This window comes from Mustela putorius, unplaced genomic scaffold (assembly GCF_011764305.1).
Source record: "Mustela putorius furo isolate JIRA1106 unplaced genomic scaffold, ASM1176430v1.1 tig00003987_pilon_pilon_pilon, whole genome shotgun sequence".
Classification (NCBI taxonomy): Eukaryota; Metazoa; Chordata; class Mammalia; order Carnivora; family Mustelidae; genus Mustela; species Mustela putorius.
Window position 1 is genome coordinate 6,843,532 of NW_025422126.1, and position 15,109 is coordinate 6,858,640.

Genomic DNA, 15,109 nt, shown 5'->3' on the forward strand with positions numbered 1-15,109 from the left:
TATAACACACCATCAATGACACATGCAGTTATATATACAGCCCTCTTCTCTCCCTCCATACTTGGTCTCCCTCGTTTACTGCCTCAGTTTCCCTTGTTTGAAAGCCTTAGAACCTCTGGCCATGCAGGCAGTTAGATCATTTTTGCAAAGATTCAGTGAATTCTATCCTCAATTATTGAAATCTAATCTTAAAAATTATAAATACCTTTTATCTTTTTAGTTGAATTACAAAATTAAGTCTAAAAGTAGTTGAGTACTAGTTTTCATTAGCAATGCCAGATTTAAAGTAATGAAAACAAGTTCAATATTTAGAAGGCATAAAACATTCTTTGGTAGTTTCAGTTGTGTTAGTTATAAGATTTAGATTCTAGAATAAAATGTGTAAGAACTTTGTGTGTGAAATCCCTTGAATTCTGATAATTATTCATAATTTTGATTTTGCTTGCTTAAAATAAAGTCTCTCCTATTCACTCAGGATAGTTTTTATAATTTAAAAAGTTATATTTGCTTGAGAAAACAGTTGATTCATTTTTAGTGATTGAGAACCCTTGTAGCAGCATTTTCTTTTTTGTTTAGTATGTCTGGACCTAATAGCTCTTCAGAATGGTCCATTGAGGGTCGTCGCTTGGTTCCACTGATGCCCCGGTTGGTTCCCCAAACCGCCTTCACGGTAACAGCTAACGCTGTTGCCAATGCAGCTATCCAGCACAATGCATCTCTTCCAGTGCCTGCAGAAACCGGAAGCAAGGAAGGTGAGTAGAAAACTGTACTTCTATATGTAGAGATGACTTTTCTCAGATTCTTCAAGGAAAGGTATTCTGTTTTTCATCTGTTTTTAAATTCCAGTGTACGAAGGTTACAAAAACACAGTAAGCAGCTCTTACTCTGAAACTAGAAACTGCTAAGTTTTTAGTCTCAGCCAAAACTAAATCTCCCTTTTATTCAAAGTGTGAATTCTATTAATCAGAAAATTGCAAAAGCCTTCTTGGAGAGAATTTTTGATATCAGCGTATTTTGTGAGAAGTACAGAAAAGGCCTTAATGGGTGATATAGGATGGAAATCACTTACCTGCTGGGGAAAGATGCCTAACTGATTACTTAGACAATAAATCTCTATTTTATCTTCTGGAGTAAGTGGTATATGGTGTTTCTCTGTTCTAGTCAGTGTTCTGAAGCTATTAGGGATTACCTGGCAGAGGAGAAGGCTTTTTTATTGTTATTTAATCTAGTAATTGGTATGTGCTTTACTTGAATTCTCTTGAGATCTCCAAGACTAATACTAAATTCGAGAGCTTGTATTCAGATTGATTCTAGTAGCTTAGTTTGGTATTGCTTGAAAGTAACCCTGAAAATAATGAAGTTGTCAGATTACTTTAGGGAATTGTCGTTTCTTGACTAGCAGTGGATTGTGGAGCAAAAGGAGACACTTCATGCATGCCAGGCTCTGTTTTCGACTACAGAAAGCTATATTTAGAGAGAGACAGGTACCAATATACAAAATCCTGTTTTCTTTGTTATAGGAGAGTTACCTTTCTCTCTTCTTTCTTTTACCTTTTCTATCCACCAGCTGTCTGGTAAAGTGAAAAGAATATAGGATTTCCAGTAGTCACATCTGCCTCTGAGTCCTAGTTAGCCATTTCTTAGTTATATAACCTCCAGCAACTTAAGTTTCTGTGAACCCTAGATTCCTCATCTTTAAAATGAGGATGTGGTGGTATGAGAATTCGTGCTAATATATGAAGAAGGATTTAGTGTAATGCATGTTATCAGTAAATGGTGTCTTACGAACTATTTTTCCTTCTTGTTGTCATTCAAGAAATTGACATATGATGTTGTGATTTAGTTGAGTTATTGTGGTACTGCTCGGATGGCAAGTGACTATAAGTTGTTTTATAATAAAGTAACCTTGCTGTGGTTCCCCCCAGTAGCCAACTTGGAAATTGCCAATTCCCTAACCATATGGTTAGGGAAAAATTACGCATCACTCCATCATTTGTGCTGCTGTCAGTATTAAAAAGGGAGTACAAGTATGTGCCTTTTGTCTAACTCTTGCCGTGAATGAAAAATTATTATTTTTCTCAGTATAGTTTTAAACTTGATTTCTTTATAATTGTGCTCTTTTCCATTGGCGATGTCACCTGTAGACCAGCTGTTAAATACTTGAGTAAAACCCAGTGAAGTGATGATTTTCAGGAAGGGTTATTAATACCTTTTAACTTAGTGGACCTAATACCTCGTAATGGCCTCTAACTTCTGATCACATGAAAATGTTAAAATTGGCCTGCAGTAAAAAAAAAAATTACTTTTCTGTATATGCGTGGACAGTTTTGGTGAAAGTTAACAGCAAACTTTCTTATCGTTCCTTCAGTAGTGGTTTGCTATTCCTACACAAGTACCACGTCAACCCCAACCTCTACCCCTGTTCCAAGTGGCAGCATAGCAACGGTTAAGTCTCCAAGACCTGCCAGTCCTGCCTCCAATGTAGTTGTCTTGCCAAGTGGAAGTACTGTTTATGTCAAAAGTAAGTGATATTCTCAGTGTTATCAGGGCCATCTTGGCTAAATGCTGCAACATAGGCTCCAATTAGATCTGCCTTCCTGGATTAAATCATCGGTCCACTGGCTATTAGCAGTGGTTAGTTTTTGAAGGTTGTAAATTCCTTTCTTTACATGTGACTAGGTATATATTGCTTTTTAATCAGTTCTGGGGGTTGAGAAATGACTTTTTTTGTTCTCCGTGGGAAATCTGTCTTGAACAGTGCTATCTTCCAAATATTCACTTATTTTTGTTGTCATGGAGTAGAAATGTGAATGGAAACTGAAGAAATGTGCTTATGTGATTTATTCAGCATTTACTCCTATAATTGTAATCTCTGTAATGTTCTTTAAAAAGTTATTTATATAGCATATCATCCAACTGTTACATTCAGTGCTACGTTCTAGAGAGTCCATCTTTTATATTTCTAGTTGACTGTAAGCTTTTGAAGTTTATTTACAGTTCTTAACCCCTTGATTCTCTCCTGTGAAACAGTGTAGAGACCAGATCATGTTTTGGTTTTAGTGTCTGTTATGTCAGTATTGCTTTACTTTTGTTATCAGCTGGAGATTACTAACATTTGAGTTTCATTTTTCTCAATATGGCGATAAACCTGATTTCTTTGTAACTTTTAGAGGTAGAGTTGCTGTTTTAGGAATGAGTTTAGGTCTTTGTCAGCCTTATTCAAATTAAAGTCTAAAAATGAAGGTATAAGTTTGTAAGGAGTTACATTTTATTAGCAATTCCATAAGTCCTGCTGTATACTTGTTTTTGTCTGTAGAGATTTCCTGTGTATGTTGCAAGGTTTTATATTTCTCACTTGATTTTTTTTTTTTTAAAGTCTGCAAAAATAGTTGAGGCTTTAGTTCATAACGAAGAAAACTAAGAATCTGGAACTGTTAAGTTTCTGATTTCTGTAGATTGAGCCAAGGTGATTGGAAGAGATCTGTTTTTTTGTTTGTTTGTTTTGGTAATCTCTATACCCAACATGGGGCTCGAACTCACAACCCTGAGATCATTGTATGCTCTTCTGACTGAGCCAGTCAGGTGCCCCACAATCTACTTTTTTTTTTCTTTTTAACCATTTTTTAAAACATTGAGAGTGAATCCCAAACCCAAGGAAACCTTTAAACTTAAAATGTTGTTTAAAGTAATGGGAAGTTTATTGCTTTATTCTCAGAAGTCACACAGGCAACATTAGTTGGAGATATAATCATTCATTAATCTAACTTCATATGTACAAGGCACTTGCCAGGGAAACAAACCAATAAGTCTTAGTCATTGCCATCTGGGAGCCCCTTAATAATGGGAAATATGCAGACCAGCAGCTACAGTGCCATGGGGTAAGTGATACAGAAGAGAATATACAAAGTGCTTAAGCTCAGAGGAGATGTGGATTAGTTTTGCTTAGAGGAGTAAGGGAGAACATCACTGAGGCGATGATTTGCAGGATGATGAAGAGTTCATTGTTGGTAGGTAGTATTCCCCAAAGAACAATAGTGTTTGGAGAGTCTGGTTGGGTAGAATGTGGTAAGGTGGCTTTGGGGAATCGTGAGCAGTTCAGTGTATCGGGATTACAGGGGTGCACAGGGTTGGGTAGAATAGGGTATAGTTGGCCCTAGAGCAATGTGGGACTAAGGAACGCTGACTCCCTGTACAGTCAAAAATCTGCATATAACTTGACTCTGCAAAAACTTAATTACTAAGAGTCAACAGTGGGCCAGAAGTCTTACTGGTAACATAAACAGTTGACTAGTATGTATTTCGTATATGTGTTATGTACAGTATTCTTACAATAAAGTAAGCTAGAGAAAAGAAAATGTTACTAAGAAAATCATATGAGAAAGAGAAACATTTACAGTAATGTACTATATTTCTCAAAAAAAAAACACATATTAGTGGACCTCTGCAGTTAAGACTTGTGTTTGTATTCTTGGAGAGCTATAGAACCTTGAATGATGTAGTAATGATTTAAGTGCCTCTTCTTGTAGGGAGATAAAAACTACTTAAGGATTTAAAGCAAAGCATTGACACCATTAGATATAACTGACAGCAGGATGGAGGGTTGAATTGGAGTGATTGGAAGCATGGACACCTTTTAGGAGGTTGCTAAAATACAGGCTGGGGATAAGAAGACCTGACATAGCCAAAGTGTTAGGGAAAGAAGGAAAGGGATTCAGAGAAAAATTCTGAGGGAGGATTGATAGAACTTACTGTTTGGTTGGGCTTGAGGCAAAGGGAGAGAGGTCAAGGACAGCTGATGACACAAAGACTTAAAATGAAGTATAAAATGCAGGGTTAGATAGTGATAAGTACAACAAAACTGTCATTTCCTTTCAGGTGTTAGCTGTTCAGATGAAGATGAAAAACCCAGAAAACGAAGGCGAACAAATTCTTCTAGCTCCTCCCCCGTTGTCCTAAAGGACGTTCCAAAGGCTGTTGTTCCGGTCTCAAAGACTATCACTGTGCCTGTGAGTGGCAGTCCCAAGATGAGCAACATCATGCAGAGCATTGCCAACTCCTTACCACCCCACATGTCTCCTGTGAAAATAACCTTCACCAAACCATCAACACAGACGACAAACACAACAACACAGAAGGTATGTGAAGGAGGGAGTCTCTGTCTGCCAATTGCTGTTTCCATCTCTTTCAGTCAGTATGATTCAGATTTAACAAACGCGCACTGAGTGCTTACTATGTGCTTGGCATTATGCTGGGAATGATCAGGTTTCTTTATTTCTCCACAGAAAGCTTTGGGATAGATATTACTAATTCACTTTTTGTAAACAAGGCTCAGAGATGACAAATGACTTGTCTAATGTCACACAGCCAGCAGATGTCATACTTCTAAGACTTGTTCTGTTTTATTACTGTAATGCCATTTGGGAAAAAAATGAAAATGTAGATTTTTTTAACCTGTATATGGATAACTTTACCTTTAGGAACTCAGTTTTTACTTTGCCAGAGTAACAAAGTTGTCAGAAGTGGGTGTTTTATAGAAGAAAGGAAGGATATGATTAAGTGAATAATTATTGTTGCCTTCTTTGTTTTATTCTTTGTATGGTATCTGTAGTTCTTTTCTGAAACTCTTCTTAGTATGTTCAAATCATCAGTATTCTGTCAGTTATATGTTATTAGAACACTAACTTTCCACACTAATCTGGATGCTGATGGCACCCTAGGCTTATTGCACACCTATATTTCTGGAGTCTACCTTCACTAGCATGCTGATACCCCTCCCCTCTTACGTTTATTTAGTCATTTGCTGGAACATCCTCTGGTAGCTTCTTGGTGTATGGGTGGATGGAAGGTACAGTTTTGGAGACCTTGTATGGTGGACTGAAAATGTCTTTATTTTAGTTTCCCACTTTCTTGATAGTTTAGGTAAAGTATTTTTTAGGTTGGAGGTACTTTTCCCTGAGAACTTTGAAGCTAGTGCTCCATTGGCAGTTGCCTTCAGTATTGCTTTTGAGAAGCCCAATGCTGTTTTAATTTCCGCTTTTCTCTTTGAAAACTCTTGGTAACTTTTAGATTTCTGAAATTTCAAGGTAATTTTTCTTGGTGTGGGTCTTTATTTTATCCATTGGTGCATACTCAGTGGTCCCTTTTACTTTAGACACTTGGATCCTTCAGTTCTGGGAAATTTCTTGAATTATTTCCTAGGTCTTTCCCTGTTCTCTCTTTTTGGATCAACTATTTAGAATGTTGAACTGCCTGGATCGATCCTTTTGCTTTTCGTTTCTTGTTCCCATTTTCTATTTGTTTGCTTTTTCTTTCTACTATAATAGTGGTTAAAAGCCTGGATTTTGGGAACTAGACTTCTGAATTTCAATCTCAGTTTTTGCCACTTAACCAGTTTTTTGACTGTGGGGAAACTAAATTCTGGAATTAAGTATTCTCATTTGAAAACAAGGAAGACAATCTATAAGATTTTGGGGTGTAAATAAATGAGATAATAAATATAAAACTGTTAGAATAGAGCCTAGCACGTAGTAAATGCTCTTTAAGTATTATTTTCTTTATCCTTTAATGTTATTCTTCACTACTTTTCTGGATTTGTCCTTTTAGCTATCATACTTTAAACTTCTGGTAACTCTTTCTTGATCTCTAAAAGTTCCTTTTTTAAAAAATAGCATCCTGTTCGTTAGTAAAATCACTGTATCCTGATGATACCGTGATTTTTTTTGTTTTAAAGATTTTTATTTATTTATTTGACAGAGAGAAATCACAAGTAGATGGAGAGGCAGGCAGAGAGAGAGAGAGGGAAGCAGGCTCTCTGCTGAGCAGAGAGCCCGATGTGGGACTCGATCCCAGGACTCTGAGATCATGACCTGAGCCGAAGGCAGAGGCTTAACCCACTGAGCCACCCAGGCGCCCCCGTGATTTTTTTTTTTTTTGATGTTTTATTCTTTTATGTTTTCTCTCTTACCTGTAAGTTCCTTGTATCTGTTTGTTTTGATCTCTGTTTCATTTTAGAGTTTCCTTAAATGCTGACTAGCTGTCCATTATATATGAATATGGGCACTAAAAACTGACAGAAAGCTGTGTGTATAGGGTGGGGCATGTTGGCTGGTGACTTTCATTGTAGACCTACCTAGACTGTTCTGTTGAGAAAAACCTACTACCCCTTTACCTCTATCAGTTACCAGTCTCGTTATGGCTTTATTATGGACCGGTCAGATTTCCCCAGAGAAGAATTTTCCAGTCTCCTGCTTAGAATAGTTAGCCAGTCTGCTAGTGTTTCGGGAGCAAATGGAGGGAAGGGCTGGGTAGTCTGACCATTCAGTATATAGACTTCACTTAACCCCTCTGTAGCATAGTACTCAGCTCCCTTGGCCCAGTGTTAGCAAATTCTCTTGGATTCAGTCTCTCCCTCAAGAGACTAAATTCCTAAACTTCCTTTAGGGTGGGGAGGATAGCTGTAGATATATATGCTGCTTAAGTATATTTTCAACTAATTTTCCCCTCTCTTGTGCTACATTTACTCCCACTTAAGACATATCTCCTGCTCTCAAGTCCTGAGTCTTTCTGGGGTTCTCTGTTTCCACTTTGAGGTTATGCTTGATTGATTACTACTTATCTGTTGTCTACTTTACAAAACTTCACAGCTGTTATCTTCTTTCCATTATCTTCTTTCCCTTTAAAAAAAACATTCCTTCATACCATTTTAGAGGGATTTGGGGGAAGGAAGGGAGAGGTATATTCTTATCTTCGGCAGATGATCTTTTCCTACCTTTGAACCCTCAGACACACAATAACTTTCATTTAAAGAACCCCTTGACTTTCCTGGAAAGATATCATTACATAATACATGAGAAATTACTTTCTTAGTAAATTGTAAGCGATAATGAGCTGATCTGTGGAATGTAATTCTGTTTTCAGTTTCAGGATGAGGCATTATGGTACAGTGTTAAAATCAAGCAAGAATTTTTGTAGTCAGGGAGGCCTGAGTTGGAACCCCAGCTCTTCTAGTATGTCTTTCTGAATCTGTTTTCCCATTAGTGAGATGAGAATAATGCCAGTCTTAAAAAGTTACTGTGAGGATTAAATGAGATTGGGTATTTTAAAGTACAATGATAGCTATATACTCAAAAAAATGTTAGTTCTCTTTCCTTGCCAGTATTTTATGTAAGGCAATGTTTTATTTATTTGCACTATTGAGAATGAGCTTTTCTAAATGAATTCATCAATTAACTGAAGCTTACCCCTTAATATGTAGAAATTGACTATTTTTGATAACTTTTTAAATGTTAAACTGAACATGATTTTTGCATTTGTTTTTGATGACTCCAAGGTAATCCTTCTGAATATCACTTTTCATATAATATAATACAGTTAATGCTTTCTGGACTAACCCTATATTAAGTGTTATCAGCCTCCTCTATGAGTTTTTAAGTCTGCTTACTGTAATTTTTTACTGCCTCCCCTTTTTTTGCTGGGACTTAACTTGTCTGTAATTCTTCTATCTTCCCCCTTCTTAACTACTCTTTTAATTTGGTATTTAAGAAATAGTGTAGCAAGGTTTTTGTTTTGTTTTTTTTTTTTTAAGATTTTTTTAAATTTATGACAGAGAGATAGAACACAGGTAGGCAGAGCAGCAGATAGAGGGAGAAGCAGGCTCCCTGCTAAGCAGGGAGCCTGATGCGGGACTGGATCCCAGGACCCTAGGATCATGACCTGAGCTGAAGACAGACGCTTAACCAACTGAGCCACCCAGGCATCCCAGTATATCTGAAAGAGCACCCATCTCCCATCATGTCTTTCTGTTTCTTTACTCGTTTTATTTTTATTTATTATACTTCTAACCAGTTAGTAACCTATTATATTTTTATTCATTTCCTGTTTCTCCCATAGAGCATATGTTGCTGAGGGTAGAAACTTTTATCTTATTCATCACTGTATTCCCTAGTATTTAGAATAGCTCGTAGAAGGTGTTTATTAATGTTTGTTGAATGAATGAATGAAAAAATGAATAAATAGATCTGATTCCTAGTTCTGATTCTGCCAGCTCTCTTGAGCCTCAGTTTCTATATAAAACAAAGATCATAGTACTTACTTCTAGAGTTATCAGGAATATTACACAAGATGATTCATGGAGACTTAACATAGCATATACGATGAATGCTTAGTAAATGTCACCTTAACATTTTTATATTTCAAATCTTCTTTGGAAGATAGACATAGATAAAAATATTTGTAAAAGATGGAAGGTTCACCTGTAAGTAAAGTTGGCATTTTTTGTTTTGTTTTGATTCAATGACTTTATCATATCTTTATTTTTGCTTTTTCTTCGGAATTGCCAATTGAGAATGGGTAGTCGAGTTGTCGACATATGATGCTTATAAGCCTATTTATCTCCATGGTCATATGAACCATACCAGGAGATTCCAAGCTCAAAACCTTAGATTTGTCCTACTGTACTTAAAAAATAAACATTTAAAACAAATTAAATTAAAAATAAAACTCATTCATTCCACAAATATTTACTGAGTATCTACTATGTTCCAGAGGCAAAACTATACTCTTTGATTTCATTTGTACCCAGTGCCATTGGTTTTGTTAGGTCTTGGACAGGCTGAGTATGGTAGCACTAATAGATCTTCTTTGGGATTTTTGTTTGTTTTTTGTTTTCCTTCTGCTGGGTAATTGGACTTTCTTAAAATCTCTGTAAAGCTGTTTTCATTATTGCATTCACCTTTGATTTCTCACAAATCCTATGTAAGTCAACTTAGGAATTATTTTAGGTAAAGTGACTTTACATTAAGTGTAATTATTTATGAATTTGTGGGCTTGATTCAAATTCAAATAGGTCATATATTTTCAGGGTAGACATATTTCCACCTACGTTAATATGGTGCCTTCATTTTAAGTATAACATTGGTACAGCACTTATATGAAAAAAGCAACAAAATATAGCTTTATGCTTTCACGTGCTTGATTGATATTTTTCATTTTATCCTTAGGGTGCAAGTCCCAGCACTCTTAAGGAGTTTTTGTGAGTGCTAGAAGGTCAGTAATTTGAATTATGGCCTGAATAAACACTGTTTGGTTCACTTGGTTTCAAAATCCCTTTATTTCCCCTGTTGTAATTCATAACTTTAAAGTACAAGTGCAATTTCTTTAAGGTGGATCTCTAATTTTGGATAACCCCCTTTCAGATCAGAAATCAACATGCAGACTGAAATCTTAAAATATATTTTATCATTTGTCTATAGCCTAAAAAATGCTCTTAAGGACTTCTAGATTTATTTTGCTGAAATTTTGTCATGTTAGAAGCCTACATGGATACTCTAGTTTTTAAACATGGGAATTATTTGACACAAGTGTGAATGCTTCCCCTTCTTGCCCATGACAGACATTATTAATTGACTGTGGCATACTTCCCTGCCAAGCCTTGGTGAATCCTTACCTGTGTCACAGAGTCCTTATAAACGCTGCTCCAGGAAGCTACTACCATGAGTTCAGAGTTGGCAGATGTGAAGATGTGAAACCTAATTACCATTACCACTATAATTGGTTTGACTGTGGTAGTAGCTATGAGTTCTTTGGATTCTCAGGGGTATCAGAATTTGGGGAAAAGATATATAGCATTTTATATGTATATATATAAAAGATATATAACATTTTTTAGTGGAACAAAAAAAGACTACATAAAATATATCTCCAGATTGAATTGATCCATTACACCTTTACTGAATAGTAGTAGTAATCTAATAACTGCTGTTTGTTGACTGCCAAATATTGACCACCTGCTATGTGCCTAGCACTATGTTAGATGCTTCACATCATTATCTCATTTAGTACTTGTAATGATTTGCAAGGTAGGTATTATTATCCCTATTTTATAGATGAAAATAGGAGTCCAGAGATTTTAACCTGTCCCGGGGCCTGCCATTTGTCAGTGGCCAAAGCAGAATTAAGCTCAGGTTCATTTGACTCTTAAACTTCTGGTCTTTTTACCATTTTGTCTATTTCTTCTCAGTTTATACGATAGCTTTTGATTGTTTTTGTAATAATGCTATATAGATATTTGCTGACCAAGTCTATCTAGAAGTATACTGGTCAACTCTATATAGATGTTTGCTGGTCAAGACTTAGATATCTGTCTAAACTCATCAAATAATTGACAAACTGCTTAAAGTAGTGGATATGTAGTTACGTCTTATAATTCTCCATGATACTGCAAATGTATAATAATGATGATATAGACAAAATAGTGATGATATAGTCATCTTTGAGGTGTCAGTATTGAGTGCAGACATACTCAGTAAATTTTGACCAACTGATGTAATATCAGGCCTTCTTTAGGACTAATATGAAAATGAAAGAGAATTTCTCCCTTAATTTCTTCGGATTTTTCAAAACAGTTTTCTGCCCTAGATAGGTAGAGGGAATTTTGGTGAAAGAACAAAAAGAAACTCTGCTCTGTTTTGGGAATCACCATACCACCATTATGCCCACCCAGAATAAAACCGTGATACTGTAGGTTTGTAAATGATTTTTGTGTTCTCAGCTGTAAAATGGGGATAATAATAGTGTCTGTGTTACAGAATTTTAGGGAGATTGAAATTTAGCTAATGCACATTAGCTCTAGGAGTTCATCTTGTTTATGTTATTTTCCTTAGGCCTACAGTTTCTCTATATCAAGTCCTATTGACTCTACCTCTTAAAAGAATCTGCATGTGATCACTTCTCTTTATTTCCACTATTAATACCCTAGTCCAGGCAGCCTCTATCATTTCCTGCCTGCTCTACTGCAACAGTTTATTTACTAGTCTCACTGCTTCCATTTTTGGCACTCACCACATAACAGCTAGAATCATCTTTTAAAATATAAATCAAATTTTGCTGTTTCCTCACTTAAAAATCCCCCTATGGCTTCCTGTTGTACTTAGTATAAAATTTAAATCCTTTACTCTGGCTTATAAGTATAACCTGGCCTCTCCTTACTTTACCAACCTCTCCTTGCTTTATATAGTTTTTGCTACACTGACTTTCTTTGTTTTTAAATACATCAAGCTGATTCCAGCTATAGGTCCTTTGCTCTGTTGTGTTTTTTTCATCTGAAATTTTTTGCCTCCCTCTGTCTTATACACTTTTCTAGCCACACAGGCTAACTTTGAAGTCTCTTTCCTGCTTCTTTTCCCCCCCTCCATTCCCCTGTATCAAGCTATGAGCAAATCCTGTTGATTTTATCTTTAAGTATATTCAGAATCTGTTTACTTTTCATCACTTCTGCTACACTTTGGTCACGACCATCTCTGCTTGCTTTATTCCAGGAGCATCCTAATTGTCTCCCTCTTTCTACTACCTTGCCCTACTGTACTCTTCATCTAGCAGACAGTAATGCTTTTTAAAAAATATTTTTTGGAATAGTTTTAGATTTACAGAAAAATTGAGGAGATAGTGCAGAGAGTTCTCATATACCCTATACTCAGTTTCCACTGTTCTTAACATTTTATATTACTGTGGTACTTTGTTGTAATTAATGAACTGGTATCGATGCATTAAGATTAACCAAAGTCCATGGTTTGTTCAGATTTCTCTCTTACAGGATACCACATTACATTTACATGTCATGTCTTCTTAGGTTCCTCTTGGCTGTGAAAGTTTCTCAAGACTTCGCTTGTCTGTGACAGCTTCTCAAGACTTCGTTTGACCAGTATTTTAAAGAGTACTGGTCAGATATTTTGTAGGAGGTTCCACTATTGGAATTTGATATTTTCTCATCATTAGACTAGGGCTTGGGGATTTTGGAAGGCAGACCACCTTGATAAAGTGCCATTTTCATTTATCATATCAAGGATATATAGCATCAACATGATTTTTTATCATCTGGTCTCCCATTACATCCCTGATTCTATCTCCTACTACTCTCTGTGTCCTAAATTCCGGTCCCATTCATTAAGTCCTTGAAATTTATTGAAGATACCAAACTTGCTTCTGCCTCAGGGCCTTTTTATTTGCTGTTTTCTGTGCCATTGGAGCACTTCTTCAAGGTGGCAACATGGTTCACACACCTGCTTCTAGCTTCTGCTCAAATGTTACCTTACCAGAGAGATTTTCATGGACTCCTGTATAAACAATAATACAGTACTCCCAGTATTCTTTATTTCCTACCCTACTTAGTGTCTGTTCCATTTATCTCTATATGACCTATATGTGACATATATTTTCTAATTTGTTTATTGTTTTCTTCCCCGCCTATAAGAATTTAGCTCCATGAAAGTATGAACTTTGTCTGCTTTGTTCATTCCACTATCCCCAGCATCTAGAACCATGCCTGGCACATAGTAGATGCTCAACAAATATTTATAAGTGAATGATTATCCAAATTACTTTCTAGAAAGATTGTGCCCATTATACTCCCTAAGCAGTATATTGAAATGCTTATTTCATGGTATCTTACATAGCATTGAACATTATTTTTAAAAATACTTGGTAAAAATTGTTTCTTTTAAACATATTTTGATGGTTACTAGTAGAGGAAAGCTTACACATATTTTTAGTTATGTATTTCTTTTTGGTAAATTGTTTCTTCATATTTCATAAGCTATTTTTAGATTATATGTAACTATGAGTCTAGATACATTAGTAGTATAGTGTGTTCATAAAAATAACTTATTTTTCCTTCCTTAGGTTATTATAGTGACCACATCACCAAGCTCAACCTTCGTGCCCAACATTCTCTCCAAATCCCATAACTATGCAGCAGTCACTAAGCTTGTACCAACATCAGTCATTGCTTCCACAACCCAGAAGCCACCAGTGGTTATAACTGCTTCACAGTCCTCCCTGGTCAGTAGTAGCAGCAGTGGCAGCAGCAGTTCTACACCATCACCTATTCCTAACACAGTTGCAGTGACAGCTGTGGTATCTTCCACACCATCCGTGGTCATGTCATCAGTAGCACAAGGTGAGTGGTGACCTGCTGTGTAATTCTATACCTGTGGTGTATGGGGATTTTAAAGACAACCAGCTGGGTATATTTTTCTGCTTTGGGTATGAGGATCCCTGCATTTTATATCAGCAGCTCTTAAATGAGGAACTTGAAATTACAATGGACTTTTGAGCAACACAGGGGTTAGAAAACTGACCCCTGGCACAGTTGAAAATCCATGTATAACTTTGACTCCCCCAGAATTTAACTACTAATAGCCTCCTTTGACCAGAAACCTTATTGATTAACAATCAATATATTTCATATGTTGTAGCCATCAAATACTGTATTCTTACAGTCAGTTAAGCTAGAGAAAGGGAAATGTTATTAAAATCATAAGGAAGAGAAAATACATTTTTCATACTGTACTGTATTTATTGAATAAATCTGTGTACGAGTGGACCCATACAGTTCAAACCTGTGTTCTTCGAGTCAGTCTTACTCAAGATTCTTAGGCGGGGGCGCCCGGGTGGCTCAATGGGTTAAAGCCTCTGCCTTCTGCTCAGGTCATGATCTCAGGGTCCTGGGATTGAGCCCCGCATCGGGCTCTCTGCTCAGTGGGGAGCCTGCTTCCCCCTCCCTCTCTCTGCCTGCCACTCTGCCTACTTGTGATCTCTGTCTGCCAAATTTTAAAAAAAAAAGAAAAAAGATTCTTAGGGGAAACATTAAGTATACAACTTTTTCAGAGTAAGTAACCCACTGATAAGAAGCAGGAGGAAGAGGATGAGTTCAAGGACATGACATTCACCTTTTCTTCAGTCTTCCTAAGTTTTTCTCTATGGTAGATGATGGGAGATATTAAAAGGAGCTAAGGCTGAACTGAAGAACAATTGCTTCTTAATAATTCCAGAGGAAAGGAAATGTGGAAATCTTAGTTCCATATTAGTCTAAATAAGTTTTGCTCTCTTCCATATCCTTGTCTTCCTCCCTATGAAAGCCAGATAGCACACTTTCAGTAATCTTTTTCATAGTGCTAGTGAGTCTTAAGATGGGGATGGGAGAGAAGTACTGTACAGAAATCACACTCATGGTTGTGGTCTATCAAAGGGAGCATAGAGACAATATGGAATACAACTTAGTTTTAGTTTTCATTGAATTTTACTTGAACAATACATAACTAAAGATAGAGTGGGA

The 15,109-nt window shown here is 36.4% G+C and overlaps 1 protein-coding gene across 14 annotated transcripts in view; it reads left to right on the top strand.

The window, feature by feature from the left end:
- Positions 1-15,109, top strand: part of EMSY (EMSY transcriptional repressor, BRCA2 interacting) — an 89,891-nt gene that overhangs the window by 13,046 nt on the left and 61,736 nt on the right. For 8 of the 14 annotated variants that reach the window (XM_004767996.3, XM_004768005.3, XM_004767999.3 and 5 more), the window contains 4 exons: positions 577-752; positions 2,369-2,521; positions 4,876-5,135; positions 13,675-13,951. In XM_004767996.3, the coding sequence (XP_004768053.1) occupies positions 577-752; positions 2,369-2,521; positions 4,876-5,135; positions 13,675-13,951 (866 nt within the window). The remainder of the gene's footprint in view (positions 1-576; positions 753-2,368; positions 2,522-4,875; positions 5,136-13,674; positions 13,952-15,109) is intronic. The other 6 variants (XM_004768001.3, XM_004768003.3, XM_013064354.2 and 3 more) reach the window with 2 other exon arrangements.